We start from the raw sequence: 26846 nt of genomic DNA, 5'->3' as shown, positions 1-26846 counted from the left end.
TCTTGCTGGGAAAAAAACATTCAGCGATCGAAAACCTTCAAATTTTTTTTTTGGTCAGAAAACAAAAGAAATCATAGCATCATTAAGGTTGGAAAAGACCACTAATAGCAAGTAGTCAGACCACTCCCCAGCATGTCCACTGACCACATCCCTCAGTGTCACATCCACACAGCTCCTGAACACCTCCAGGGGTGATGATTCCCCCACCTCCCTGGGCAGCCTCACTGCTCTTTTGGAGAAGAAATTCTCCCTAAAATCCAACCTGAACCTCCCCTGGTGTGACTGGAGGCCATTCCGTATCCTTCTGTTACTGAAGAGAATAGGCTGACCCCCACCTCTTTACCCTCTTTTCAAGTTATAAAGATTGATAAGGGTCTCCATCTGCCTCCTCTTCTCCAGATTGAACAATACTGGCTCCCTCTTTACATGTCGCCCTTCTCTTTACGTGCTCCAGGGCCTCTGTGTCTTTCCGTACCTCTTCGTAATATAGTAATGCCTCTTTGTAGTGGTTTCCTTGCACAGCTGGAGAGTTGCTGAGGCACGAGGTATCGTTCCTTGTATTGTGGCCATGTCCGTACTGTGGTATGCAGTAAATTTTCAGTAGGAGGGAAAGCCGATTTACATTGTGATCCACTGAGTGAGATACCTGAACTCCAGTCCTCCATACAGTGACTCAATTTGAGAATTAAAAATTTGTAGTTCTTATAGAAATGTTTTTTGTTGAAGCTGTAGTAACTAATAATAAACTCCACGTTTACAGTCACACTTCTGATGTGGCTTTTGGTGGAATTTAGTAGGGAGGCAGGGCTTTCTGAATACTGAATGGTGTGTGCGTGCTTTTATTTGCTGGATGTGCAAGTGTATGATGATGCTGAATTATGAAGCAAAATATTTGTAGGGTTTTTTTTTTTTTTTAATACCTACTAAGTAAAAGAAGCAGTCCATTAGCTGCAGAGCAGGAAGCATTCAGGCCTCTTTTATAGGTTGAGAGTTTTCTCTTGAAAAGAGTAAGCTGCTAACAGAAGTTTCCTGGAAGTGTTATGAAAATAAGTACCTGGAAGTAGAGAGGGTCTCGCTAAGCACAAGGTAGTTTATAGGCAGGTTCATGCATCTGCTTGGCAGCAGCCAGCTGGGCAGTCCACATGAGCAGCCTCAGTGGGTGTCCTGTGTGAGGGTCTTGGGTGAAAAGTCCAAACGCAGACACTTCTCATAGGGGTTAATGCTTTTAAGTGGTTTCTAGCAGAATCCTTTGGAGGCGGTTGCTGTTTGTAACTGTTTTGTCTAGAGCACAGCAATTGGTAATACTGGCAACCCAAAGCGCTTTTTTTGTGGATGCTTTTGGGTCATTGTGATTTTTCACTTGAGGAGCAATGCTTCAGAAAAGTGTCCCTCTAAACGCCGTTTTGTGTAACTGTATAGGTTAATCTTCAGGTTTTTGTCTGAAAGAGATGAAATGTAAATGTGGAAGCCTTGCTTCATTTTCTGGAGCAACTTCTACTTAAAATGACTTGCGCCTTATTAAAGCCAATTATTTAAAATCATACCCCTGCAGCTATAATAGATGGAGCTCCGGAATAGATTGCTGCAGCCTAAAGGGAGAGGCTTCAGACTCGGTTCATTTTAACGGCGCCTATAGTGTTTGTCGGTAATGTTGTTCACTCTCCTGTAATTGAATTGCTCTGTCAGGATCAAATGAGAAAGAGCCGACAGAAATGAGCAGATTAACAAGGTAACAATGTATATGTGATAATTTCTGTTGTTATAATATTTGGTGTTTGTGTCATTTGAATGTGGGGGGAGGAAAAAGCAAAGCGCCATTCTGAAGTTCTGCTTGAAGTCTGCGTTCTGGAATCATACTGGGCACAGAGCTGACTGGAAGGGATGAAATAATCAGCAAAACGTTTAAAAGGGTTAAGAGCAGACATCAGTTATTAAAAGAAGGCTGCAGCTCAGAGCTCTTGGGATGGATGTAATGGAACATAGAAAAAAGTTGTGAAAGTTTTATAAATGAGGTAGGTGTGAAGGCCGTATCTGCACTGACGTGCTGTGGCAGGCTGAGCCAAGTCACAGGCTTTGTGAGGAACAAGGGCTCGCTTCCGAAGTGCATGGTTTCCAGCCTCTCGTGTGGAGTAGTGGGCAGCGAGGCGAGTTGGGCTTTTCTTGCTTTTCAATTATGACTTAGAATCATAGATTTACTCAGGTTGGAAAAGACCTTAAAGATCATCAATTCCAGCCACTACCCAACCATACTACTCTAACTCTAACAGCCCTCCGCTAAATCGGATTCTAGATCACATGTTAGCTGTGGAGCCCTGTTCTGTCACTAAATAATTAGTTTCTGAAATGTCAGTTTTTTAGCAAGACAGGACTGTTTGTAGCCAGTAGTTCTCTGCCTCCTGGTACAGATTAGGTTGTGGCCTGTGATCAGGCTGCTGCACAGCAAGTGAGTAGCAGTAATTGGCAGCTGCATATTTGTGTTTCATGGTAAATAAAGGCAGCTTGACTTCAGTTGACTTTGAGGAACAGGTTTACATAAGGCAGAGCCCATACGTGGGCAACTGGTGCCATTCAGCAGATGCAGTCTCTAAGATTGTGTGCAGCAGTTTGTGTTTCTGAGCCAGTAACTGGATGCTGACTGTTTCATATTTCTTCTATATCATTGGAAATATGTACAGTATCAGTGTGTAAAATAATATATAATTTTGAATTCTTTTCTAATGTATTTCTTTGTCTTCCTGCTCTGTTAGTGCAGAGTTAGAAACACGGTGTTTTTCCTCATTGCCCAGCTATGTAATGCTTTCCTGCAGACTGCATTTTTTGTTTCTTTTTTTTCCTTCTTTTTTTTTTTTTTTAACCTAGGCTGTGTTATGTTTTCATTGTGATGGTGTGGGTTTTCTGAGCTGCTTCTTTCCTTTTTTCTGGAGTCACTGAATCGGGAATACCTTTCACATCCGCCCCCATGAGCTTAGCCCAGGCAGGTGAACAAAGATCTCTGGTTGTACGCGGCTTTCTCAACAACTCAGGGCACTGTTAATATTGCCCTGTCAAATCAATTTATCTCAGGAAGAGAAGCAGGCCCTGTCAGGGGAGTACATGTCTGATACGGCAGGGCGCTTCGGGGGAGCGGGCCTGGCCTCAGAGGCCAAGCTTCATTGCCTGCCCCATCACCTGAAAACTTCTAATTTTCTACGCTCTGCAGTAACGTGTTACACTGAGCAGGGTCCTGCCTGAAACAACCATTTCTCCAGGGCTGGGGAATTGGCTGCAGAACAGCTTGTTACGTTTCGGTGACCGGTGTTCAAGGTAGATGTCAGCAGGAATGGGAAAGTCTAGTTTAAAGTTCACATTGGGATATATAAGGCCTGGTGTTTGCCAACTTTCCTTTAGAATACAAACCTCTGGGGCCTGGGCTGTCTGTGGGTCTGACTGCACACAGGGGTTATTCCTTCTGCCTGCTGGGTTCCTCTCCGTGTGCATGTCTTCAGCAGAAAGCTTGGATTTTTCTGTGAAAAAGAGAATACTTGGCAGCGTGATTAAGCTGGAAGTAATAACACATTTCTTTTTTCACTGGACAGTTACTGATAAAATGTTTCCCTTGAGGCTTTTTCAGCACAGAATCTCTCACATTATGGAAATGGAGCGATGTAGGGAGCGGGAGCAGTGAAACATATGAACGGGACGTGGCTCTCGGCTCGTCACTTGTCCTTCTGCCATGAGGGCTCACTTTGAGTTTGGGGGTTCCTCCTAACTCCGCCATTTGGAGTTAAGAGTGTCTTACAGATGAGCAATATTAAACTGGATGGTTTGGGCTTTTTTTGGCTTAATTTACACAAAATGGGACATTCAAACAAAATGAAGAACCAAACCCAAAGAATGAAACCGAACCTGTCGTTAGATACCCATCTTAAAAAGGCGTAAAGACTTCTATGGTCAAAAAATGCTCCTCTGTCCATTCGCTTTGGTGATACTCTGAAACAAAATTGCTCTGGCTTTAGTCCAAAACTCATCTGTGAATGCGCCAAAAATGTGATAAATGCTAATCAAATGTAAAATAACGAATCAGCTGTGACATTTTATTATGGAAATTAAACGTCATGCAAACCCTTGCCTAAGGAAAATAAATTGTCAGGAAAAATACTAATTTTCAAGTGATAATTAATTTTTCTTTGCTTTTCATTTCCATGTCTAACAGCGTTTCAGTTTCACTTTTTGTAACAGACGTTTGTCATGAAAGCCATTTCAAGCAGGATTTAATTTATAGAATTGAAAAGGATTACCACTCCTGCTTAATCATATGAAAATAGAGCTGGCTCTAGGGAGTATTACTGCTATTTTGAGGGTCAGGAGGATTCAAAAAGTTGTAAAGTAAACTTGCCAGACATTGTGCACTTCACCACAACCCTTACAAGTAGATATGCTGCTGCTCAGTGCTGCAGTGGCCAATTTCCTTCTTCGGTTCTGAAGAAATCTCGAGTCTCAGTAAATTGTACTTCTTTTGAAGTTCTTCTGTAACTTGTCATCTAAGGGAGAGTCTTTGTGTGTTGCTGGAGCTTTTCCAAGGGCATAAGGATGAATTTTCAGTAGTTTATTATTAATAATAAATTATGTAATCATTTAATTAGAATACTAAAATTTATTAATAATGAGCCACACTTTGGTGGATAGGTTTGGTGGATCTGCCCTCTTTGTCATTAATTTGTTGACTTTATGTGGTCAAGTATTGAATTACAAGGGATCTCCACAGTTATGTCTAGTGTTATGTGGCCAGGAGCATATCACGCACTTGTGTAAACTCGCTGAGCTCTCTTACAAGCTGCAAAAGTCTCCTGTGCTCCCTCCTGTAAGTCTTTCACAATCCTTCCTAATTTTCAACCCACCTTACTGCCTGTCGGACAGGATCATTGTCATTGGCGCTGCTGTTTGGATACGTTTGTGCTCCCACATCAGTTCTCACCTCTGTTGCGTTTTAAGGAGCACTGGCATACCTGCTTAGCTGTAGCTTTGCCAGCCTGAGCAGGTGAAGTCCTTTCCATCTAGATTTCTAAGATAGAATCTCCATTCTCTGCAGTTTTTCTGTGCCCGTTCAGTTTAAGTTTACCTTTCTTGAAGAGGAGTGCCTCCTGTGTTGCGTGGTATTTCAGGAATGGTGCGTGTGGGGTCTTACAGAGTAGTACTGTACTTCTGTTCAGCAGCACTGACCCCCTCTGCTCTGGTCATTCTCATTTTTGCATCCTGATGCTGTATTTGCTTGTTTTGTGGTTGTATCTCAATCACTCTGTGATTGGCTATGCATGGATCTTTCTCCTTGTTTCCAATTGTTACAGGTCCGCATTGCATACAGTTTTGAAGTCTCCAGGAGCGTGACTTTTACCTTATGTTTCACTGACATATTTTTTCTCTGTTAATCAGGAGACTCATGCAATCTTATAGGTTAGTCCCATCTTCCTATCTCGGTGTTCTCAACCTTGAGCTGTCAGCCAACACATTTCATCAGTGCCATTTTACCTTTTGTGCAAGTGCTGCTCGTTCAAATATGAGGTCATGCTGGCATCAGTTTGCCCTTGACAAGCCTCTGTTTCGTAACCTCCTGTCTTCGTTCCTTGACACTGCAGAAATGCAAATGTTTTTAGGTCCTTGCGGTAGCTAAGGAGAGCCTCACCCTTTGAAAGAGTAGATACAGTAGATTTGCAAAAGGCATTACTTTGTAATGCTTTGAATGGATCACAAATGGAGTAGTTGGGAAGGAAGAGAGGAACAGAGAATATGATCTGCCCAGGACTGCAGCAGGACAAGTTGCTTGAGCTTCTGGAACATCTCTCTTTATCTTTCACAGGGTTGCACTGTATTTCATGTGGTCTTGTTCTACTTGTTGATTTTATTTTTTAATTTCCATCCCCAACATGGCCACTCTCGCCTACATAACGATGATGTTGTTTTTTTAATTACAGTAGGAAGAAGAAAATAAATAAGGCAGTAGTCTCTGGGTTTGCCAGGAGCTCTTGTGAACTGAAACCATTGCTGTTGTTCTAGACTTTGAAAGGCCCGAGCCTTCAGTTCACCTCTTTCTTAAGCTTTTGCTGTCACGCTCCTGCACATCTCATGCTCACGCCTGGCTGCACAAGCACCAGAAAGTTGGCAGGTCATAAAACAAGATTTCTCTTTATACTATTTCATTTTGTATCAACTTTGACCATCACATTAGTGGCAGTGTAGAAGAAAAGTAGTAGCAAATGGATCTTTGCTACCTCCTGTTTTTTTTCTTTTCTTTCCTGTCCTTTTTGTGGCCATTTTTCTATTCTGTGCTTGTTAATGGTATCTGTGGTCTCTCTATTTTCTGAATGTCTTCCTCTCAGAGGCAGGCAGGGTGTAGCCTTGCTGTGGCATTGTAGCTGGGTCGAGTGTTTTTGCCTTTCTACTTCATTCACAGAGGTAAATGGAAGAAAGCCACTACCACAGAACCAGTGGCGCAGGTCATCCTCTCATTAAACACAGAGTAATTTATGCTGACAGTGTTACTCTGATACACTGCCAAGAACCAGTACCTTTAAAGACAAAGCTGCCATGTCCTCATAGGTACTTTGTATTTAGGTCTGTCAGCAAAATCTGGAATTGTGCAGTGAATGGTTGCTAGTTGTGCTATTTGTATGTATTTTTAAGTGCTTAAATATAACTGCTTTATTAAAACAGGTGATCTGTCACAGCTTGTCCACTATACCTTCCCAAAGTCAGTGCTTTGACATTCTCCAGACCGGCATCTGTAAATACCTGGTAAGTCATATTTTGTTTTCCATCTTAGCTTGCTTGTGATAAATCTTGTAATTGTCTCTGTAACCCTCAAATTCAGCTGAGCTGGTGGGGGGCAGCCCTGCCCACAGCAGGGGCTTGGGGATGGGTGGACTTTGAGGTCTCTTCCAGCCCAGGCCATCCTGTGATTCTGTAGTGCTCTCATCCCTGTCGAGCACATTGCATTTCAGAGACCAGTCCTGATGAGTACTGGGTGCTTTTTCTTTCTGGAGAGTTAAGTCTGAGTTTCCTTCTACCTCAGTGGTGGCTTACTGGTGTTTCAAGACACAGAAGGGATGCTCTGTCCCATGATATGTGTTCAAAAGGAAAGACCTGTTTTGTCTGAAAACTGCTTTTTGTGTCTGTACGGTCCTCCAGAGGAAGGCTTAAAGCTTTGTTTTCTTTTAAATACATTGGGGATGAATGTTGTCTTTATTTAGAGGGAGTGGGATTAAGACTCTTGTCTCCTTCACTGTTTATAGCTGCTGTTAGCTGCCTGCTTGTATTTTTATCTGAAAGGCAGTGGTTTAAGAGCCGGAGAAATTCCTTAGAACTTTTGCACTAATGGTGGTCTGTTTCAGTACTGATGCTCAGAGGACAACATACATCTAGTCTTGCAAATTTGCTTCTAGATTTTTTGTCCTCTTTTCCCAACTTGCAACATCAAATACACAAAAAGCAGGTTCTGTTCTGAAAGCCCCGTGCAGCACAGGGACTTTGAGAATCGATGGATGCTTCCAAACCCCATGTTTTGTAGGCTAGAGGACTATCAATGTGAGGCCTTTTCACTTTGCACTTCTCTGAAAAATATACTGGAAGTGGTAATGCCTTCTTTAGCAGGCAGGGAATGCTTAGGCTGAAATACTTTTTAACCTTCTGTTGCTGTGTGAGTCAATTTCTAAGGAAGATAGGATTTGGTGTTTTTAAATGCAGTAGTATCTATTCTTGAACAGAAAGAAAGTAATGTTTGTTGTCATATGAAAGGACACATTTGGCATTGGAATTGTTTGTGTAACAGCAAAAACTTCTGTATGGAGCAATGAAGTTGAGGGTTTTTGTTTTAATCCAGGTTGGATTGGTTGTAATACCTGATAGCACAGCTGGATCTGTTCTGTGTGCCATAAATAAGCTCTTGGATCAAGCTTGCATCTTGAGTGAAAATCTGCACAAGTTCTTAGCCTCCTGTTGTTACAGCCTCCTGTACTTCCTGCTAACTCTGGACAAAGAGGATGCAGAACACGTACAGAAAAGGTAATGCTGCCTTTCATACTATATGAATTCTCTGTAAGCACAGATATTTAGAGATGTAAGACAGAGGGCAAACCCCTCCGACTGCAGTTTATTTTGTCCTTTAGTTTAAGAACATCTGCAGTGTTAGCTGTAATAATTTAAAACAACAGCTACAGAAGGTTTCATCTTAAAGCTTTTGCTTACTGCAGCTGTGGGATTTCGGAACCCCCCTGACCCCAGAAATGCAGATACTTGCACCTTAATGTGTAGCCTTACCCTCTGGTTTCATTAGATAAGCTGAAAAGCAGCACACAGAGGATTTGGCTCTGTAAGTGTGTACCTAACTTGGTGTTTCAGCTTTAACAACACTTTCTGGGAATCAAACAGCCACAGCCACCCAGGATCAGTTTATTTACCAGTAAAGCAGAAATGTCTTTAAGCAGTTGAAACTTTGATTTTTTTTTTTTTTTCTTACAACTGTTCCACATACAGGAAGGTTGATCAGAGTTTGCTTAGGAAGACTCCTCCTTCTCTTACCATGTACATGTTACATGTTACAAAGCACTGATTGTGTTTTTCTGTATTTGTTTTGAGCCTTAAAGATTCAAGAGGTTCAGATGTATTTGAATTACAGCTGAAAGAAGAACCCTTCTTCCCCACTGCTTCGAGCAGAAGTCACACCGTGTGAGGGCTTCAGCAACATTTGAAGCTCCAGGGCAGGACCTTAAATTTTTTCCATCAGCTTACAATGTTTTTGAGTGTAACATTTGCCACTACAAATTTTCTGCTTCAGCACTAATTGCAAATGCAGTCGTGCCAACTGGCATCAACACAGGGGTGCTTTTCCTGGTACAAATACAAGACATCGGCCACAGAAGCGTGTCTGAAATGAGCTGCCCTGATCACTTCAATTTTCATTCTCTTTTCTTCCCAGGGATATGCTGTGGGGATCGTGCATTTCTGCATTAGCACTCCTGCCACGGCTGCTGAGGCTGATGCTGCAAAGTCTGCAAGTGAGCAGGATCTGCCGCGAGGAGCTGCCCGTTGTTGCTCAGCTGCTTCGCTTACTGATGCAACACGGTCAGCTCAGGAGCCATATGATGACCAATGAATTCCTGGTGCAGCAGATTATCAAGGACATCATGGTAGGAAACCTGTTCTTGTCTGCCAGAGACCACAAGAATATACTTTGTGTTTATGTTGAACAGTGACTGCAAACCCTACGCTCGGTGAAATGTGAGTTGTGTTTTGCTCAAACGAGACTGTCACAGAGCCAAATGCTGTCCAGGACCCCTGGGCTGAATTTCAAAGCTAAGTTTTGAAACAAAGTGCCCAGGAAGGGGATGAGGCGCAGCATGCCACAGCTGGGTGGGGAGCTGTCCCAGTATATGTGCTGGTGGGAAATATCTTCTCTCTCTCAAGTGTGCAGGTCCCTGGAGAGACAAACGGTAGAAGTGTTAAAATGTGCAGCTATTGCAGAATCCAGCATTGTAGTCACACATGCACTTGTCAGAGCTTTTGAGATTATTACATCTGCTTCTCGGGAAACAGATCAGAAGCTGTCGTCTTGCACACATCTATGACTAGTTCTGGGTGCAGGGAGTTTGTATGGTCCCCAGACTTGAATAAGTACAATGCCGTAATCATTTTATAATGTCATCCCAAACTTAACCTCGGGGGGGGTGGAGAACAAGATGTAAGTCTATCAAACAAGTTCTCCAGTGGAAAATATGTCGTTGGCTTCCTACAGTGCTGGAAAGGCTTCAGCCTGCTTTGGGGATGTGTGGCTGTGGCTGGGTTGTGGTTTTGTTTCTGTTTTTAACCACTGAGAAATGCTGAGGAGGATGAGTTAGTGCCCGTGGGCTGTGGACAGTGGCACTCCTTGGGTGAGTATTACAGTAGAACTGAAAAAGTTGCATCTGATAGAATTCACACACTCCATAATGTAACACAATCTTAACATACCAAATAATGACACTTTATTATTTCAGCACTAACAGATGTACCGTGTTTAAACATACAGACTAAGAGAGAATTGTCACTGCATGCCAGTGAATGAGGCCATTGGGTGTCGTTAGCAGAGCACCTGCTTCACTAAGAACAAAGCAAAGCTTCACAAATGCTGTTGCTGAATTCCCCCCTCCCCCCCTTATTTTTTAGACCCTGAAGAGCGGCGAAGTCCAAGAGCAGTGGCTGACGGACCTCCATTACTGCTTCAACATCTACCTGGCCTCTCACCCCCAGGGACCCAGCCCTATGAACGCAGTGTATTAAAGAGGTGGAGCTGCATTTATTGTAAAGCATTTACTTCTATTTAGTTTTGAACGGGAGATGTTGGAACAAAGCTTGTCCATTTTTTTGTAAGTGAAACAGAATAAAAATTTTACAAAGAGCTGCATCCCTCCTGTAGCTTTCTTTTCAAGCATGAAACTGCAGCTTCACTGGAAGTTGGGTTTCCTAGAAGGACCACGGGGAAGGGTCAGATAAGGGACCTCTGTGAGGCTTAAGTGCTCCCAGGGAAGCAGAGACTCGTGGACTCCATCCAACTAAAGAACTGGAATTATGTGACAGCAACTAGAATAAAATTATCTGTCCACCACTTTAAAAAAATCGTGATTTTAATTTCAGAAATTTGTGTTTCTAAAGACATGGTGCAAAGTAAATACCGTACAGCAGCAGCTCCAACTGCTCTAAAGACAAGCTTCCTACTAGCATAGGCCCTGCCCTATATTGCTTTCTGTAGAAATTCATTCTGTGTGTGTATAAAAATACAATTCTTAATGAATAAATAACGGGATTATTTCAAAGGGTAGAAAACACCGCTAACTTTCCATGTGCTGTGGAAAGAAATTTACTCGCGGAGTGATTTCTTTGTCAACATTTTTCCTTTCCTTTCAAATCCCCAAAACAGGTTGAGAAATTACCTGTTCTTTAGTACAGAAATGGAACATAAAGGTTATGCCTCCTTTCTTGTTTAGATTTTGAGATACATTTAGTAAATTTTGAGGTGAAACCAAACAGCAGTTACTGTTACAGCCCCAGTACTCTCCTTTGCAATTGCATTTAATGAGCACATACTCAAAATTCCTGATTCCACAATGTAAATGTTTGTGAACCATTGCAGCACAGTGCTGGGCTTAGCACTTAATTGTCTGCTTCCAAATGCAGTTCAGATTTCATGTGTCAGTAAATAAATTAGAATTTAAAGACAAATTTGTACACAAAACAAACAAGTCCGGCTCCCTAGCAGCCTGCTTGGCATGTAATAAAAAAACTGGAAATGTGTTCAAGTTTAAAATGTTGTAGATGGCTTGCAGGTGATGAAAAGTTACATTTGTACCAGAATGCTCCTTAAATCCCAAATGTCCGCTTAGTTTTCGAGTCTTGGAGTTTTGGATTTTGCAGCAGTGCTCGGCCTCATGTTATATGAAAACTGCTTTGACTTTCCCACGTTCTCCAGCAGATGAACATACTGCAGGTTGTTCACTGTAAAAGAACACAACAGTTTTGAGGAATTATTCCAAATGAGAAAAGTTTAATCCTCGCTGATTCTGCATTTCATAAACAAAGAACCTACCAGCAATACAGCACCTTGTTCCTGACATCTCATTCTTACCTGTAAGTAGTTCTGTTTCCGTGGCACTCAGCACAACTTTAACATGGCTGTGTGTTCAGCACAACCCACAATAATGGAGCTGAAGTTTCACTCTCATAAACGAAGGAGCGCTTTCAGGCTGATGGCTCAGTCACTTCCTAAAGCTCTTGGCTGAGGTGGCTGAAGAGCAGCGAGGGGTTGTGTTTCCTTCTTTTCTCCCTGTCATCCTTTCGTGGCTCCCCTGCCCCTTAACTCCCTGTATTTCCTTTTGCTACCTCCTATGTACGTGTCCCCACTCTGCAGCGCTGAGGTTGCTTTTGCTGAGAAGTTCAGTGAGTTTGGTGTCAGTCTCCCGTTGGACATTTGTCACAGCATGCTTTTTCCAGCAGCTAGACGAAAGTGAAAACTAGTGCTGATAGTCAGTTTTCACCTTCCCAGCTGCACCTTCCACTGAGGAGAAGAATCAAACTGAGCAGTCCATGCTGACCTACTCCAGGCACCTACGTCAGCAGCAGAGTATCTGGCATTAGCCACTGACAGCTCTGAACTTTTCCAATGAACGTAACGTTGTCATGCATGAAGGCAGGCAGATGAAAAACGTGTTATTGTCTTTAAGGAAGGGCTAAAGTTCCCCCAGCTCCTATTAGGTGAATCAAAGTAGGTAGTGTTCTGAAGGAACTGGGCAAAGTTCCTATCACTGTCCTATTCGTCACCACGTTATGAAAGTAAAGGATGGGCAAACCTCACAAGACAGCCTTTTCATTTCAGAAGACAGGGAGACCCGTTGTCCTAGAAAGTTCAATGAAGAGCTGCTTTATTTGCTAAAACTCTTTTAAAATGTAGATTGGTGTCTGTATGAAGAGGTGGCAATCAAACACGTCTGGTCATGCCTCTTAATTAAAACAGTTATTTCAAATACTGGAAGAAAGAAGTCTCTGTCTTTCACCAAGGCAGAAATTCACCTACAATTCTAACAAATTCAAGGCTAGGGCTGCTGCTGCATTTCCTTTTGACTTCAGAATTTAGTAAACCAGTGGGAAAACTGATTTTACTTTCCAGTGCACCTTATCTGAACTATTGTCTCTTTGAAGGATTTCTTTTTTTCCTCTCAGCCTGTGAGCTCTGAACTACGTGGGATGCAGCCAAGACTAAAGAAAGAGGCTGTTCACGTGATGAAGGACTAATGTTACACAGCTCCCAGCCCTAACTGTGTACACTTGAAATAGTCTCAAAAAAAGTTACTCACTTGAAGGAGTACTAGGAGAATTGTGTATTCTAACCTCATTTTTAAGTTATCTGTCAAACTACTGCCCCATGCATTAAACTTCTGGACTTTACTGACCTTGATGACACTCCTACATCTCTGTTTCTGGCTGCTGTTCTGTACAATGCACTGTAGCACCATCTCTGGCTGCATGTCATGACAGTCCCCATCACAGCAACTCTCAGTGCCTTGTCTGAAAACTGCTGCTCTGGTACCATTTCCACGCACAAAATTTCACTTATTTACAAAGGGAACAGAAGATTTCCCAGGAAAAACCTGGCAATAATATATGGCCTCACTGCTAAGCAGTGGAGTAATGCAGGCTTGCTTCAGAGCCCTAAAACTTAGTGCACATAATGTTCTATGAACTGATTGGAGCTCTGCACACAGGACAGGAGCACCATTGCACTGTCTTAGAAGAAAGGGCAGAGATCAGATTACTTTGGATTTTCCCATTTTATCCATGCACTAGGGCAGCCTGGTCGAGTAGTTGGCAACACTGGCACATAGCAGGGGGGTTGAAACAAGATGATCATTATGGTCCTTTTCAACCCAGGCCATCCTATGAGTCTGTGACTAAAGCACAAACAGGTCTAAATAGTTGGTACATGTAGAAATCCACTACTTCTATAGGTAAATATTTACACTAATGAATCACAGTACGAGCATCCATAAGGGATTTTAACCAAAGGTGAGTAGCTTATCTCTGTAGAAATCCATGATTTTAAGATCTTTCCAAGTAATAGTCCAATCAAAATAAGCTTTCATATAGATGATTCAGGGTTAGGATAAAAGCACATTGCTCAGTCGGTCCAAAAGTATCAAAAGAACATACAACAGGTTGGTAATAGTTACATCTCTTGATCTTCGATCCCAGCTCTTGATGAGTTGGGTCTTTTTTCCTCTTTTTCTAAGAGAAACCCAATGACATGCACATATATATAAAACATTAAAGGCATTTGCTCTATTCCCAGTATTGTTAGAGTGTGTCTTACCTGAAACCAGCTGCACATCAGAAAGTTTCAGCTTAGAGGGAGGTCTGGCTGGCTGGTACACTCTGCCTTCCTGAGAACGCCCTTTAATAAACAGCACCAACAGCTCGGTGTTTATTCATGTAGAAATATGGCTATGGACAGCTATTAATTATTTAAAGAGGCTACAGCATTATTTTATCCTCAAATATTCTCATTTATGATGAGGAAACTCGTAAGACATTTTGCATGACAGAAAACTGTTACAACTTTAGCAGAACTTTAAGCAAACGTTGATGATGTCTTGCTGTGTAAAAGAAGGAACGTTAAGTGCTTGCCAAAAAAGATAGCTGTGATGAAATAAAGCTATCTAAACTACAGAGCCATGATAAGCATGAGTTGCCACCTGTTAAGGTACACAGAGCATTGGTGATCACAGCGTAAGGAACTTGTGCTTTAAAAACAATGCCTTTCCTCTGTTGTTTCCTCAGCATGCACTGGAGGCTGAGTGCGTATTCAGACTTGGTGCAGTGCGCTGCAGTGCTACAGATCACCTTGATGTCCCAATGAAGATCAGCTGTCTTCAAGCATGGAAGTAAACGATATCAAACACAATCATATTCTTCAGATGGGAATATTTAAGATACACACATATAAATATACATATGTATGTATAATAAAAGTTGAAAGCAATGTTTAAAAAGTTCAGCTGCGTTCCAGACAGCCACTGTGCATCGATGCAGCCGCCTGTCCCCAGTTTAACAGCTCTGTTCTCTTTCCACATTTATACATTTGAGCAACTCTGGCAAAGGAATGATTTGTTGGCTGAAGAACTGTGCTGGAATAATGATATGGTGATTCAAACAGCTTTAGAAGAAACTGTTTTAAATCGCCAAAGTATTTCTTTCCATCTGAAATGGTTATAGAATTATCCAGAACGCTTGAGATTTCAGACTAGATGTTATAAATGGTTTTAATCCATAACAATTGAGTAGAAAACGTACCCAAGAATTCAAAATATAAGGAACACTTTGTTATCAAATTAATCCAGTGCTTTTTAAAACCAAAGTATAGTGAAAACAAAATTACCATAGATCTGCTTGAGGATGGACTGCTTGCTTGTTTTTATGGCTGAGCTGGTTTTGTTTACAGATTTCAGGCTTTTACATGGAGGAACTGATTTCTGAGGGCTATGGTTCAGCTGTTTCTTCCAAGCAACTTGAATGAGGAAGGCAGCTGTCTCTTGTCTCCATTTGTCTTCATCTTCTTTGCGCTGCCGCTTAGTACTAAGAAGCTGAGACAACTCCTGTCTGAGATGGTAACTGGAGAGCACAAAAGAGAAGAGCACTTGTTTTAGGTGACCTGTTTTAACTTCAGTGCTTTCCATGCGTCAGTTCACATGGAGGATTACATGAGTAGCTGGGAAAACAGAACTCCCACTGATGTGCTAAGTCGCTTGGATGAGATGTTTGCTCAGAAGTAAAAAAGCAGGAACTGGATTCAATTCTACGTGCACCCGTTATTTCACACAGCTAATAAAGATCTGGTATTACAGGTATCAAAATTACAGCTCTGTAACATCAGCCTATCACCTGCTTAACTATACACAGAATATCTGGAGGATGCAATCTATAAATATTAATAAGAATACAATCGCAACTGTGTTTTCATTTTTCCTTAAACTCAGAAAATAACAGCAATATTTCTGCTGCACTTTACCACTTTCTATTTGTGAACTGCTACAGGAGAGAAGCCAAACATGGCTTTTACAGGTTCAGCTGCACATTTCCTCTACAGAAATCTGCTGGTTTCCATGCATTCCCTAAAGGTGTTCCCCTCCCACCTTGTTTGCAGCAATCTCCCTTTTCCTTTTCTCCCCTTCCCTTAAGTATCTCCCCATTTCCTAACCCAACTTTGCCATTGCTGCTTAGGTGCAACATGAAAGCAGTGGCACGCTTGGTCACAGTTCTGCTGTGAGACACAGCTGCAGGTTACCTGTCTTTCCTCCTTGAGTGCCAGCAATGGCATCAGCAAATGGACTTCCTTTTTTGGTCTCAAATGAGACAAAAGTAATGCCTCAGATACTGGCACTTCATACTCACAATTGGCCTAAGGACTAATGCTGAATCTCTCCAATACAAACCTGTCATAAATGAATATTGAGTAACACCTGTAAAATATTCATTACAAGTGTTTGGTAATGGACGAAAACATATTGAATGCCATCCCCCACTGGTAAAGGGAAGGAGAAAAGAAGTGAATCTCTTCTGCTGCTCCAACTGCAACAAGTTCTGAACTAAAATAACAGGCAACACAGCCAGACACAACTGTTTAAACATGTTATAAGCCAGTGAGGTACAGAATTCCAACAATGCAGCAGCCGTGTATGGGAAATCACTGCACAGAAGTACAACAGAGCCAGAGGGATGTGATGAGATGCTCAGTTACAGCTCCACCCGTTTCAGACTATCAGTCAGCTTGGTAAATTACCTCTCTGAAGTTTGCTGTGTGAGAAAAACGTATTTAATCTTAATGTAGTGGAGCTTAGGATTCAGACACGCTGTTCCACAGCTCACTGAAGTACGTAACAAACGTGGGGAGCAACCCCATCAAGCAGTAACATCTGCAGTGCCTACAAGAAGTAAAGCACTGCATGGCTTCAGAACAGGAGCACCATTAAAAGACAGAAGAAAAAGGATTGTGTTTGGTTAGATAACATGTCTCTTTGAACTCTTCAGTGGAGCAAAAGCAAGTGAGGGCAGCATGACAATGTCTGCGCCTTGCCAGCATAACTTCTGCTAAGGATGGGCCTGGTGAACCCCCCTGCAGGAAAAACAAGTGGGGAACTGTTTTAGACGTGAGCAGAAAAGAACAGTAAGCTGTTCTGGTGGAATTCAGTAATTACTGCCAGAAACATTTGCTGATGCATGAAATGAAGCACACGCAGGCCTCCACCTTTGCACCCAGCTGGGATTTGTTGTTTGTAGTTTTCTGGTAGTTCTGAGCAACAAGAAAACAAATCTGAGGCTCTGAAATACAGATGTAGGCAGATATCTTCAGTGTGTGTGCATTTTTATTATTATTTTTTAATTAAGCTCCTCCTATAATAAACTGTTCTGATTCTACTAAGAAAAGACAGAACAGCACCAAGTTTAATGCTCTATCAATTAATCCTTCTGGTGCCCTAACAAAATAGCCAACACTTCTTCAGCAAAACTACTGCACATAAATGTGGAATGCACATGCAGAAAGGTAAGTGCTATTCAGGTACACTGTTACAGGGGGTCAAGCTTTGAAATGCTGCTGGTAAGGTACACATGCAGCAATAATGGATTGGAAACACTCATCTCCAGCAGGAGACCAACAGTACCAGCTTATTGCCAGTTTCTGTCAATTCACTGTGGACCACGAAGGACAGCAGTGGCCCCAGTGCCCCAGATGAGAGCGAGGCAGACACAGGATCTGCAAGCCTCAGTGAGCAGGATGAGCAATTAACCTTTGGCAAGGCATACACCTTGGAACACACTTCTGAGGGCTACACTTGCAAAGTTTGTGGACTGTGGGAATTGAAACGTCTTCCCAAGAAAGGAAAGTTAAGTATGCTTTAGTAGACCAGGGCCATTGTGTTGTAGCTCACAACAGCTTTCAATAACATTCTCAGTAAGAAAATTATCACTGTAAAACTTGCAGAGACAAAGCAATTTTATGCGAAGTAGAGAAATGCTACACCTCAAGCACATACTACAACATCAACATATTTCTATACTGATGTGCAGTTCTCTTGCTGTCTACACGTGCGTGCTTTTTACCAGTGCAAGCCTCGACTCAAATGACAAGCAGGACTTAGTGGGACCCACAGCCATACACTGGGTACCTACTTAGTAACTGTGATGAGCTACATGGTGTGTGGAGAACTCTCCAAATGAAAGCTGTACCATGCACCATGCTTTGGAAGGATTGCAATTTGCTGTCAACTGAGAACAGCATAATCACCAGATGCAACAGTATCATGAATGGATGTACTCCCCTCATCTACTCCTGACTTAATTCAGCTTCTGGGATCTCAATGGATCTGAAAACAAGACAAGAATTCAGGCTCCCAATTAGAAAAGAAGTCAAAAAACAATGGATGGAAAATTTGAGGGTGATGGCAGGAGTACTGGATTACTGGGGAAAAAAAAGGGATTGCTTTGCAGTTGAGTGTAGGTATAAGGAGTGTGTCATAAATAGCAACTGGAGACCAAAGATTACAGGAGTACAGAAGTGCTATGTACAGTGCTATTGTACAAAAAAGTCATAATATTTTTCACACACAAGGTTCAAAAATGAATTAAAAATAGCGTTCTCCAAAATGTCAGCTTCCCACTGGAATAGGAATGTACTTAGAAAAGTCAACTGCATTTTTACCATATCAACAACAATGAAGAGATAAGCTGGAATATGACTGTACTGTAATGAGCAATATTTAGATTGATGAGTCAGAAAGCTGGAGCAAAGAAACGATTTGCTTGAGCCATTAGGTTAGAATACAATACAACACAATTTCAGGTGTTCCAGTAAATGATGGTGGAGGATCCAGTAACAAAAAACTGCTGGAAGAAAATTACATTCCTACATGTTTGCTACTGAGCATGAGTGCAGTAACTCTGGCCTCAGGTGAGTGTTGATCAGCACTCTATAAAGAATGCTTGGAACAGAAGTTTAATAACTTCACCAATTATTGAAAGTCATCACTGTGTTCTTTTTAAGAACTCACTGATGTCAGTCTAGGCAACTGGAGCATACTTCCATCTGGTGGGTGAAAGGTTATTACATTCCTGATTTATCACAGTTACTGCTATAAGCAAAGGGACCAAATAAAGCACGCTGCTGATGTACACCGCAGTTCACATCTAAGTGTATCTCATCTCTAGCTACTGAAATAGTAGCCTTACCTTCTCCATGTCCTCTGTATAACTGTAGCAGCGTAGTTTTTTTTCCGAAATAGCTCTTTTCTTGTTCGTTCTTTTTCTATGATTTGCATCCGAATCTCTAAAGGGATCAGTTCAATATTTGTACTTTGCCACGCAACAGAACATAGTTGGTCATCTGCGTTCCTGGATCCAACTTCACTTGTTTTTTCCAAGTTCAAACTGTCATCAGGAGCAGAACACACTGCTGGATTTCTTGGCCCAGTTCCTGTAGATTCGGTCTCAGTAGACAATAACGAGGAGGTCTTTTTTCCTAATTCGTTATTTCCCACATTGTTAGCATCTCCTATGGCACTAACAGCGGCATTTCTGGTGTTTACAAATACTGCTTTGGCACTCCCCGGTCTACTTGAGCCAGCCGGTGAACATCTCTCATCATTCACCTCTTTATGTCTGGATTTCTGCTGATGCCTTTTGCCTTTTGGAACGGCTTCACACCGCTTTGAATTTCTTGCAATTCCACCAGCACAACTGACATTGCACATGACCACTGAAGTTCCTTCACAGTGGCCCCTGTTACCAGATGAAGACTGACTTTGATCTCTTGTTTTTTCCCCAGCACCAGCAGTCCCACAAGCAGAAGCATGCCTTCTGTTACCACGAGCACCATTTGCCTCCAAAGCGTGCTCTTTGTGCTTTTCTCCATTCAGTTCTGTAGCAGCTGCAACCTGATGTTTTGCTTCAATTTTCATTACCTCTTTTGCTTTGCCGCAATGGAAATGGACACAACTTGGCTTGCTTTTGATGTGCTTTCTCAATAATTCTTTAAACAGAGAAATGGAAACAAACATTCAGTCTCTGATCCAGCAAAACAGTTTATTATTCTAATATTCTTTTGCTCATGCACCTTTGAGGCACACTTGAAGAAAAAAGTAGTAGCAGGAAGAATCAGGAAAGGTAGAAGACTCATAGAATGGCCTGGGTTGAAAAGGGCCACAATGATCATCGAGTTTCAACCTCCCTGCTGTGTGCAGGGTCACCAACCACCAGACCAGGCTGCCCAGAGCCACATCCAGCCTGGCCTTGAATGCCTCCAGGGATGGGGCATCCACAACCTCCTTGGGCAACCTGTTCCAGTGCGTCACCACCCTCTGTGTGAAAAACTTCCTCCTAATATCTAACCCAAACCTCCTAATATCTAACCTGTCTCAGTTTAAAGCCATTTCCCCTTGTCCTATCATGATTCACCCTCATAAAAAGCCATTCCTCCTCCTGTTTGTAGGCTCCCTTTAAGTACCGGAGCCTTCAAACAGGAGCCTTCTCTTCTCCAAGCTAAACAAGCCCAGTTCCCTCAACCTTTTCTCATAGGAGAGGTGCTCCAGCCCTCTGATCATCTTAGTGGCCCTCCTCTGGACCTGCTCCCAGAGCTCCACGTCCTTCCTGTACAGGGGGCCCCAGGGCTGGACGCAGTACTACAGATGGCGCCTCGCAAGAGCCGAGCAGAGGGGGACAATCACCTCCCTCTCCCTGCTGGCCACCCCTTTTTTAAGGCAGCCCAGAACACAGTTGGCATTCCAGGCTGCAAGTAATCGTTACCTGATTAACATCTCAAACTTCTTGCGTACCGTTGTACACGTCTCTCTCTTGCACCAAATTTGAATTAGATACCTAACAAAGTTCAGAGAGGAATTTACCTTCCTGAATAAAGTGGTCTTTTCCACAGATACAAGCTCACCACATGGCAAAAGAATGCAGCTGCAATAACACACCTGCTAGTTCCAGTGACAACACCCTAACAGACTGTCATTGTTTCCAGCTTATTTGCTGACCTTCTGCTCTATCCACCTTGTATCCCAGCACATCATGACAATGTAACTGACTCAGGAAATCCTGAGGGCTTGGCTGTCATTACTTCCCTTGATTTCCTAAATGAAACTTGGAAGTCCTTCCCATTTTTCCCTTATTGCAAGACTTCTTTTCCCAGTTTCCAAGGCCACAATAGGAAAGTTAATCAGGTATGATTATTGCTTCCAAACACTCTTGCGAGAATGATGTGGCAGCCAGACTAGAGTGTAAATGCCTGGATTAAACAAAACCTGGTAAAACCATGCTATACTTATCCTCACTTTAACACCTTTTCAGTACACTCTCTTGTCTGGGTAGCTGAATGTGGCAGAATAACAGTTTATACAGAAAGAATTCAGGATTATTATCATTGATGCCTCTGACAGGGAAGATTTATCATGGTGACAGGATTGTATGGCCAGAGAGGCTACTCTAACTTATATAAAGATTGTCATATAGCCCTGTATATGTTGTAAGACAGGGAGAAAAACACTACTGTATGATCTGTTTTAATCTATTATTTGTTCAAGCAATTATTACCTCATTTAATCCTGTTTTTTCCTCAACTTCCAGAGTGGAGAAGTAAATTCCCCCTCTCTCACTACAACAGTGGAAGAGATGATTTAAAAAATGTGCTGCTACAATTTGAAAAAAGTGCCTTTTAACAACAAAATTTCTTAGGGCATAATTCCACTCCCAATGAAGCCAAGTACAAAATTACCAGTACCATCAATAAGAGCAGTAAAGGGCTGACATTCAGTTCACGTGTATGAAATTCCCAGCACTGTCATAGCACTGTTTTGAACTTTCAGAAAGTCAGTCTTTACAGTTGTGAGGAAAAAAGAACACAGCCTTTGTCATTCTTAACTCACCCAAAATTGCTACCTGATTTGTAAATGTGGGATGTAGAATTCTCACTTTTATTTCATCCCTAGAACATGTAAGTCATTAAAGAAGTGTGTGCAAAACTTCCCAGTCTGAACAACTGGCTCACTGTAGAAGTGAGATGAGAAGATCATTTAAGAATTCTAGATCACCTTCTGAGGTTGAAATAAACTTTCTTTCATAGATGCAAAGAAACAGCGTTGAGCACAGACCTAGAAAAATTACTTACAGTTAAGGAAACTGCAGCTGCAAATGAGATAACGCACATCGGAAAGATTTCAGAATGGAGAGGAGAATGGATCAGAACAGAGCCACCAGCTAAATTACAGCTTTCACATTCTGTGAGTAAGTGTAAAACATTTAGCTTCAGCTGTTGAAGAGCTTTCCAAAGTGCCAGCCCACGGGATCTAAGTTTATATTTAATTCCACTAAAATTTCCAGTGAAGTCCACTGAAGTTTTTTTTTTTACCACAAGAGGATTGACTGTGACACCTCATGAAAAGCGGGTAAAAAACTTCATGAGTCGATTGACAGGGATCTCTTGGAAAGAGTCCAGTGGAGGGTCACGAAGATGGTGAAGGGCCTGGAGCATCTCTCCTATGAGGAAAGGCTGAGTGAACTGGGTCTGTTCAGCCTTGAGAAAAGAAGACTGAGAGGGGACCTGATCCAGGTCTATAAATATCTGAGGTGTGGGGGGCAGAATGGCGAGGCCAGACTGTTTTCAGTGGTGAGTGGAGACAGGACAAGGGGAAACAGCCAGAAACTGCAGCATAGGAAGTTCTGCACAAATGTGAGCAAGAACTTCTTTACAGTGAGGTGACGGAGCACTGGAACAGGCTGCCCAGGGTGGTGGTGGAGTCTCCTTCTCTGGAGATGTTCAAGACCTGCCTGGATGCCTACCTGTGCGACCTGCTGTAGGGAACCTGCTTTGGCAGGGGGGTTGGACTCGATGATCTCTGGAGGTCCCTTCCAACCCCTACAATTCTGTGATTCTGTGATTCTCACTGCATCAACTTCACTGGCATCAATGAGTAAACATATTTGAGTAAACAGAGCACAGCATTCCATTTCAAACACAGACATTTTTGACTGGACTCTGAAGGAGTTTTCTTTATAACCTGAACCTGTTCTCACTGCATAAGTAGACACGTTACCATGCATTTTCAGAAGAACCTTGTGTCAAGATTTCTGTTCTCATTGTGCTCCACATTGTCACAGGGAAGACAATGTAAAATGGTGAAGAAAATCGTAACTCTACCTCTGGAGAAATTATATTCTTCTTTTTTATATATATATATATATATATATAAGAATATATAAGAATAAATAAATAAATGAAACCAGAAAATCTCCAGACAATGGCCCATGTTAGTTAAAAATTTACTTATAAATCATCAACATGGAAAAATTATTCTGGCATAGCTACTTCAGGAAATCTCCAACCTCAGGGAAGCCTTTAAAGCAAAAGTTCAAGCTATGAGCTACTGGCATTTACTGCTGGTTTGAACTCCCCAGGTATATGGGAAAAGTCATGTATACAGCTGAACACAAATGTGCTTTTTTCAAACATAAGTAACACTGTAAGAATCCTATGCAGGAGATCTGGCAAGTTCTATCCTGATCTCTGAAGTCTCTTTGACCTTATACTTCATGTATCCTACATACTTCTTCTACCTTCAGGCCATCATTTCACTCCAGCACTGTATTTGTTCCAATAAATGCTGGGAGTCTGACTGATGAAACGTAGTTTCAATTGGTAAAAGCAATGGAAAATTTCAGCAAAGAATGGATATTGGAGTCAGTAAAAGAAAAAGCTGTTCATTCTTCCTTTATAATTTCTCCATCTTTCTTTTTCTCTTTTCCCTGCACTCTAACCCTCCAGAACCCTTTCTTTCTCCTGTTTCATCTCCTCAGTTATCAATTTCTCCTCATTATGTCCATTATAACTATTCATTTTTCTTTGGTAACCACCATTTCCGATTACTCCTAATTTCAAGTGTTTTCCTTTGCAAATCTGGTTTTATTACGTTGTTGTTTCATATGTACACGGATAAAGCTTGCTAGCATTTTTAACATCTCTATCATCTTTATCATAATAATGATATTTAAAGTTCTTAAAGAATATATTAGGATAAGATAGATATCTGCCTTTACTACAACACAGACAAGTGTTCTGTTCATTAAGGCATTTCCATGTAAAAGGAAATAAATCCAGGAAAGGCTCTTTGACTTTCTTTTCCTTTGGATTACAGTGAAATTCCAAGTAGCAGTAATTTTATGCCTGAAAAGGAGTTCCTGCAGCTTAGCTTAACCAAACAACTTATCCAACTTTTACTTCTAATGACAGCAGAGATGCTTTAACATGGCCAATTTTGCTATAACTTGGTTGCAGTCAGAACTGATTGAAACATTGCTAAAGCGTGTATCTTGTGAAACTAATACAGGAATGGTCAAGAAATTATCATAAAGTGAGGATGCATTTATAGAAATAGTAAAAGAGTGTACTGTACCAGGGCAAATAAAGTAACATAAAGAAGTCAGACACATTTCAATGAACAGCCTAATTTCTCAAAAAATATCCTAGTACGCTCTCAAAAAGACAACTCTGGAGGCAAATCATAGGAGAAATCTGCCATGGAGAACGAAGCTGCCTTCTGTACGCTAGAGAGCTGCCTTTGAAGAAATTCTACCCTCATCTGTTTTTAAATGAGTAACAATTCTCTATTAAGAATCCTTCAAGAATCCTACAGATACATCAAATATCTTTGCTCTCTTTTTTCCTAAACAATGCGGCTAATAGCCAGAACATCTCCTGACATCCCATTCTCATATATTTTAGGTACTGTTACAGTCACTGTGCATACCGACGTCTCTGACTACCCAAGATGACTGAACACATGCAAAAAAAAGAATCCATACCTAGCTTCATCCTATATAAATTGTTTAAATAATGAAAGAACAATTAATACAAAAGAGTAAAACGTTCTACATACAAAACCTCCCCAGACACGTTCGAAAAAGACACACAACTATCACACCAACTATCAATGATTACAAACCTTGCCTGATGTTATGACCTTCGCTCTGTGGCTCTGAAGACAGGCGGCTCTCCTTTGGTGACCCTTTGCTGCGACAAGCCTTAGGGGAACCTCTACTGTTTCTCCCTAGCTGAATTTGAGAAGCCTTGACAGAGAGAGGTCTCTTATTCTGTAGATCAATTTGTTTATTAGATAACTGCAATGTGCTGGAAGTCTTCTCTCGATCTGCTGCACTCGGTTGTACTCGAAACTTATTTTGCTCCACATTCTGCATTCCTTTCTGTAGGCTGGCTTCTTTTCTTTTACTTTCTTCTTCACGTTTCCTGTAATTATAGTAAATACCATAAGAATTTCAAAGACAAAATCTTGGGAGCACGTACCTAACTTGTAGACAATCATCTCTAGAAACCTGACACAGCCACAATGAAATGCTGTGTGTCTTTTTTGTGAGAAATGGTTATTGGTTACATGGAAGTGTCTTAGCTTGATCCAAAATAGCAACTGACTTTTAGCTTGAGTTTAATGAAGGTTAAGTCCTTAGTATGCAGTTTCTTGTTCGTTTTGCAGCAGTTGAAATTTAAAACACTCCCTAGTTTAAAACGACATAAATTTGGTTTTTGTTAGAAAAAAAAAGATCCTTTTGATTTTTTTAAAGAGAAAAGCAGTTCCTCTTTTATTTTAAACCACAGAAAAGAATACCAACGAAAATACTTGAAAAAGCCATCCAAAGACAAGAAACATGATGCTAATAAGGATGGTTTGAATTAGTAATGAACCACGCTCTAATACAGGTAGAAATGCAATGAACTGTATTTATCTGAAAGTCAGAACATTTCATAGAAGACTTGTCATCCGTATTGATTCTATGTTGTACTCAATACAATTACAAACCAACTCAAACTAGGTATGCTACTAACTTGCTGTTGTATGTTTATCATTGATACATAATTAAAGAACTTATTTTACACAAATGGATTGTACACTACACAAATGATAAATACTGAAAATATGAGAAGCGAATTAAAAAATTTTGTGCAGATATTTTACCCTCACAACTGTGGTGTTCGGTTTCCAAAAATGAAAGTAGTCATGTATCTCTTAAATAGTGTAGATACAAAAGAGGATTTTGGACAAGGATGGGAAAGGCACATCTGTTCAATAATGTTTTGCAGCCTATTTTGAAATGCAATGGAACGTCATTACACTTTAGCTTTTTCAATCTTTTTCCTGCAAAGCAGAATAAACCCAATAACAGGCAGCAAGCACTACATAGCTACCTACCACTGAACTTGTTTTTATAAATTAAGCACTGGTTATAAGATGAAGTGACACTTTTCCTGTTGGAACAGACAGCTGGTAAATGTCGTATCATGTAGCTGCCTGATACTTTAACTTGCTTCCAATGCTACAACACAGTTTGCAGACTATTGACACATTAGCTCACAGCACAGCATATGACAGGTTAGTTATGCAGCATGCCATCCTCAGTTCCTGTGAGTCGTATCAATGCCAGTGTATGTCATTTCAGTGTGATATGCCAGGGAGAAGCCTTAACTTTATCTGTCAGTACTATCTTATCAAGTTCTCGCTGCAGAAGAAACTGATTGAACTTTGTACCTGAAAAGCTGTTAATTGATCTAAAAAATACACTCCTGGCAGTCTGAGGTTCAGTATTCCCCAAGGCACAGAAAAAAGTGGTTAGTTTCAAATAATATCGGCATTCCGCAAATAGGCCATGTGGGGATGTCTGCCTTGTGTACAGTATGGATCTCATTGCCATTAGATCTGATAAATCAGATCTTAGTATTCACAAAACAGCCATTTTTGTTTTCCTCGCAACAACCAAGCCATCTATTACCAGTACCCTCCATTTAGGGTGACAGAAAATGTGAGCCAAGGCTGTGATACAGAAGGAAGCCAGAGTGGCCCGCACTCTGGGAATAGCAGATTAACTCAAAACAGCATCAGCAACAAACCAGTTGTAAAGTTACTGGAATGCCACAGAACAGAAATCGAGAAGTAAAAGGTTGTTTGTTGGTTTTTTTTTAAGGGGTGCTAATTTTTCAGATGAAACTGATGAAATAATAAAAGGAAGGGATTTCAAACCTCCCAATTCATAGACCACCGTGCTCATCAACATTGAGCTTAGCTGATTAATAGTTACCTGAATACTAACAAACCTCTCCACGGGCTGTGCTTTAGTTAATGAGAAATTCAGTTTGTTTTACAGTAAAATATATTATAAAAAATAAATTTTTCAAGTTTTATTATTGCCTAAGTTAAGAGACTAAGTTTCATTAGCAGGTAAGGGAAGCACACAAGTTT

At 41.3% G+C, this 26846-nt stretch overlaps 2 protein-coding genes across 4 annotated transcripts in view; one reads left to right on the top strand and one right to left on the bottom strand.

Moving 5' to 3' along the window:
* The window catches only part of TEX10 (testis expressed 10), a 50510-nt gene extending 40105 nt beyond the window's left edge, over positions 1-10405 (top strand). Inside the window, exons 12-15 of the mRNA XM_042839957.1 lie at positions 6688-6768; positions 7853-8034; positions 8948-9158; positions 10174-10405. Coding sequence (XP_042695891.1) covers positions 6688-6768; positions 7853-8034; positions 8948-9158; positions 10174-10287 — 588 coding nt within the window. The 3' untranslated portion in view covers positions 10288-10405. The remainder of the gene's footprint in view (positions 1-6687; positions 6769-7852; positions 8035-8947; positions 9159-10173) is intronic.
* Positions 8406-26846, bottom strand: part of INVS (inversin) — an 87715-nt gene continuing 69274 nt past the window's right edge. For all 3 annotated transcript variants that reach the window (XM_042839953.1, XM_042839955.1, XM_042839956.1), the window contains 5 exons: positions 24543-24844; positions 18778-19576; positions 14933-15165; positions 13868-13948; positions 8406-11499 (listed from right to left, as the gene is read on the bottom strand). In XM_042839953.1, coding sequence (XP_042695887.1) covers positions 11384-11499; positions 13868-13948; positions 14933-15165; positions 18778-19576; positions 24543-24844 — 1531 coding nt within the window. In that variant the 3' untranslated portion in view covers positions 8406-11383. The remainder of the gene's footprint in view (positions 11500-13867; positions 13949-14932; positions 15166-18777; positions 19577-24542; positions 24845-26846) is intronic.

This window comes from Centrocercus urophasianus, unplaced genomic scaffold (genome assembly GCF_019232065.1).
Source record: "Centrocercus urophasianus isolate 14NV4802_14NV808 unplaced genomic scaffold, USGS_Curo_1.0 seq_11, whole genome shotgun sequence".
Lineage (NCBI taxonomy): Eukaryota > Metazoa > Chordata > Aves > Galliformes > Phasianidae > Centrocercus > Centrocercus urophasianus.
This window is presented reverse-complemented; position numbering and strand designations above follow the sequence as displayed.